This window comes from Varanus komodoensis, unplaced genomic scaffold, assembly GCF_004798865.1.
Source record: "Varanus komodoensis strain SLA01 unplaced genomic scaffold, ASM479886v1 scaffold73, whole genome shotgun sequence".
NCBI classification, from domain to species: Eukaryota; Metazoa; Chordata; class Lepidosauria; order Squamata; family Varanidae; genus Varanus; species Varanus komodoensis.
The window spans coordinates 977,936-980,662 of NW_025336386.1; the positions used below are offsets into that span (position 1 = coordinate 977,936).

General features: G+C 72.5%; 1 protein-coding gene across 2 annotated transcripts in view; it reads right to left on the reverse strand.

Moving 5' to 3' along the window:
• The window catches only part of PRKCB (protein kinase C beta), a 137,760-nt gene extending 137,091 nt beyond the window's left edge, over positions 1–669 (reverse strand). Inside the window, exon 1 of one of the 2 annotated variants that reach the window (XM_044452572.1) lies at positions 392–669. In XM_044452572.1, the coding sequence (XP_044308507.1) occupies positions 392–582 (191 nt within the window). In that variant the 5' untranslated portion in view covers positions 583–669. The remainder of the gene's footprint in view (positions 1–391) is intronic. The other variant, XM_044452571.1, reaches the window with a different exon arrangement.
• Positions 670–2,727: the final 2,058 nt, after the last annotated feature.

Here is a 2,727-nt window from a genome sequence, read left to right on the forward strand (position 1 = left end):
CGGGGGCTGCCCGCTCGAGGGGCGGCGGGCGCGGCGGGGCGCAGCCCGCGCGCCGCTCCGGCACCGGGGGCGCTCGCGTGGGCGGGGGGCCCCACGGGCAAGCCGGGAGCAGAAGGGCGGCAGCACCCCGGGGTGGCGGCGCTGGCTTTCCGGAGGCGAGAGGGACACGCCGGGGGATGGAGAGGGCAGGACCGCTCCGGCCGGGGAGCCGCCCGGGGAAGGCCTGCTTGGCCGTGCCCGCCAGGTCGAGGCCGGCGGGTGCCGAGGAGGGCGCGGGCAGCCCGGGGAAAGCGGCGCGAGGGCGGCCGCTCGCCTGTGCGGGGCGAGGGAGCTGCCGGGCAAGCACAACGCCGGGGGGGGGGGGGGGGAAGCGCCCGCGCCCCGCGCTCACCAGATGAAGTCGGTGCAGTGGCTGCAGAAGGTGGGCTGCTTGAAGAAGCGGGCGGTGAACTTGTGGTTCTTGACCTCGTGCACGTTCTTCTGCCGGAGCGCGCCTTTGCGGGCGAAACGGACGTGGCCCTCCTCGCCCTCCGGCTCGGCGGGGGGCGACGCCGCGGCGGCGGCCGCCGTCGGGTCGGCCATGGTCTCTCCGGCAGCCCAGCGCGGCGCCTCGCAAGCAGGCAGGGAGCGCGGGCGGCGGAGGGCGAGGATGCTGCTGCTGGTGGTGCTGCTGCTGCTGCAGCTGCGGCGCGCGACACCTCTGGCCGCAGCTGGGCAGAAGCGGCGCGCGCCGCCCCCGCCCCTCCGCAGCCCGGGCCCCGCCCCGCGGCCCGGCCCCGCCCCCGCCGCATCGCCCTCGCGCGGCGCCCTCCCGAGGCGAGGGCGGGGGCTGATCCGCGCGGGCGCCCGGACGCCTCTGCACACGTGCAGAGTGCCTGCTGGGCAGCGCCCTGGGCAGCGGGCGGCGCCCGGCCGCGCCTCGGGCCCTGGGATTGCTCTCCGAGGAGCTGTGCCTTCACCTGGGAGAGTCGTGGCCGGACCTTCCCCGTCCGGAGACTCGACACCAGGACAAAAGCGACATAAGCCAAAAACATTGCAAGCGCTGGCGCAAGTTAAAAGAGCTGCAGACCAGAAAACGGAGCTTGGACCAATGCAGGGGCCGCAACCGAGGCCCGTCCAGGACAGCGCCTGGGATCTCCAGGGGCAGCAGTCCTGGGAAGAGCCCCTGGCACAGCTTCCAGGCAGCCCCTTCCCCTGCCCTCCAGCCGCTCACCAGGCCCTCCAGCGCCAGGCACCCCAGCTGTGGGCGGCCATCGCTCGGGACGCCCTGGCCAGCTTCAACGGCACACGGTGGCAAGGAGCGGCGCACCCTTTGCCTGGAGTCAGCCTGGAATGCATGGGCTGACCCGGCAAGGCATCGCAGGGGCCCTGCCAAAGCGCTCCACGCCACCCTAGCTTGGAAGCTCCTCCTCGCTGCCCCCTCACCAGGCCCAGAGGACTCAGCAGCCCTCACGCCCCAAGGGCGGCTTGGCACCCGCCTGGCCTGCACGCCACGCTTCCACTCTCTGGCCATCGTGCCCTTCCACCCAGCCTCTCCCTTCCCGTCCAGCCTCTGTGCCATTCAGGCCATGGGGGGGCCTGGGGGGCCTCCGCTGCACCCCGTCCTCCTGACCGCGCTGCAGCATTTCATCAACTTCTGCCGGAAGCTTTTGCTCCCTGGCACGAAAGGTGGCTGCAGAGGCGTGTCTCCCACCGAGCAGCCAGCCCTCCGGCCCTGACAGTCTCCTTGGCCATTGTGCCACGGGTGGCGGAGCCCCCAGCAGGAACTGCACGGCCGTTGGTCACACAGAGGTCAACGGGAGCCCCGCTGGGCTGGGGGCTGGCCTCCACCCCCCCCCTTCTTGGTGGCCACGCTCCCTGCCTGCCAGGATCCTGCCCGACCCGCACCCCAGAAAGGAAGAGGCCGGGGGCACGGCCCCCCGCCTGCAGAGGGCCACAACCTGCCGCGACCCAGCAGCAGGCCGAGGACCGATCGCACGGATGCCTGGCCTGGGCTCCCGCCACGTGGCTGGCTCCAGCTGAAGCTGCGCCTGGATCCCCAGGAGCGCAGGAGGCAGACGCCCAGGCAGAGGTGCCCATCCGGCCACTGAAAGGCCCCATGGCCGGGGGCTACCTGGGCGGAGGGGCTGCTGTGGGAGGGGAGGCCCGGCTGGAGCCACAGCCTCCGCTGAGGGATGAGAGAGGGCACCCAGGGCTGGCCAGCGCAGCCGTGCGGCCCCTGGCTCCCTTGGGCCTTGGCTGTTTGGGCAGCTTAGGAGGAGCCCGGAGTGCCAGCTTGCCACCCGGGCCGTGGGGCCTGTGCAGCCCAGGTGTCCCCAGCACACGGGTTCTGCTGCCGCCGCGGGGCTGACCGGCTGGGCCCCTCCCACCCACACGAGCTGTGGGCTGGTGCCAGCCTGGGGCTGGGGCTCCAGGTGGGAGGGCGGGGGCAGGTGCTGCCCAGCCAGCAGCCCCTCCATGCCCGCTCGGTCAGCTTCCCTGCGCAGCTAGATGAGGCGGGCAGGCCGTCTGGCCAGGGAGATGGGGTGAAAGCAAACTCGCTCTGACAAACCAAACGTTCGGAGGTCCGTGCCGACAGGCAGTCTAAAAATAATCCCGAATAAACAGGACTGCCCCTCTTTGCTCCTGCCTCCAATTCCAGCCGTGCTGGAGCTGCATGTGCGGCTTCTGCATTCCAGCCCACCGTGTGCGGCCGGCAGCTTTCCCTCTCGCAGGGGGCCTCGGCGG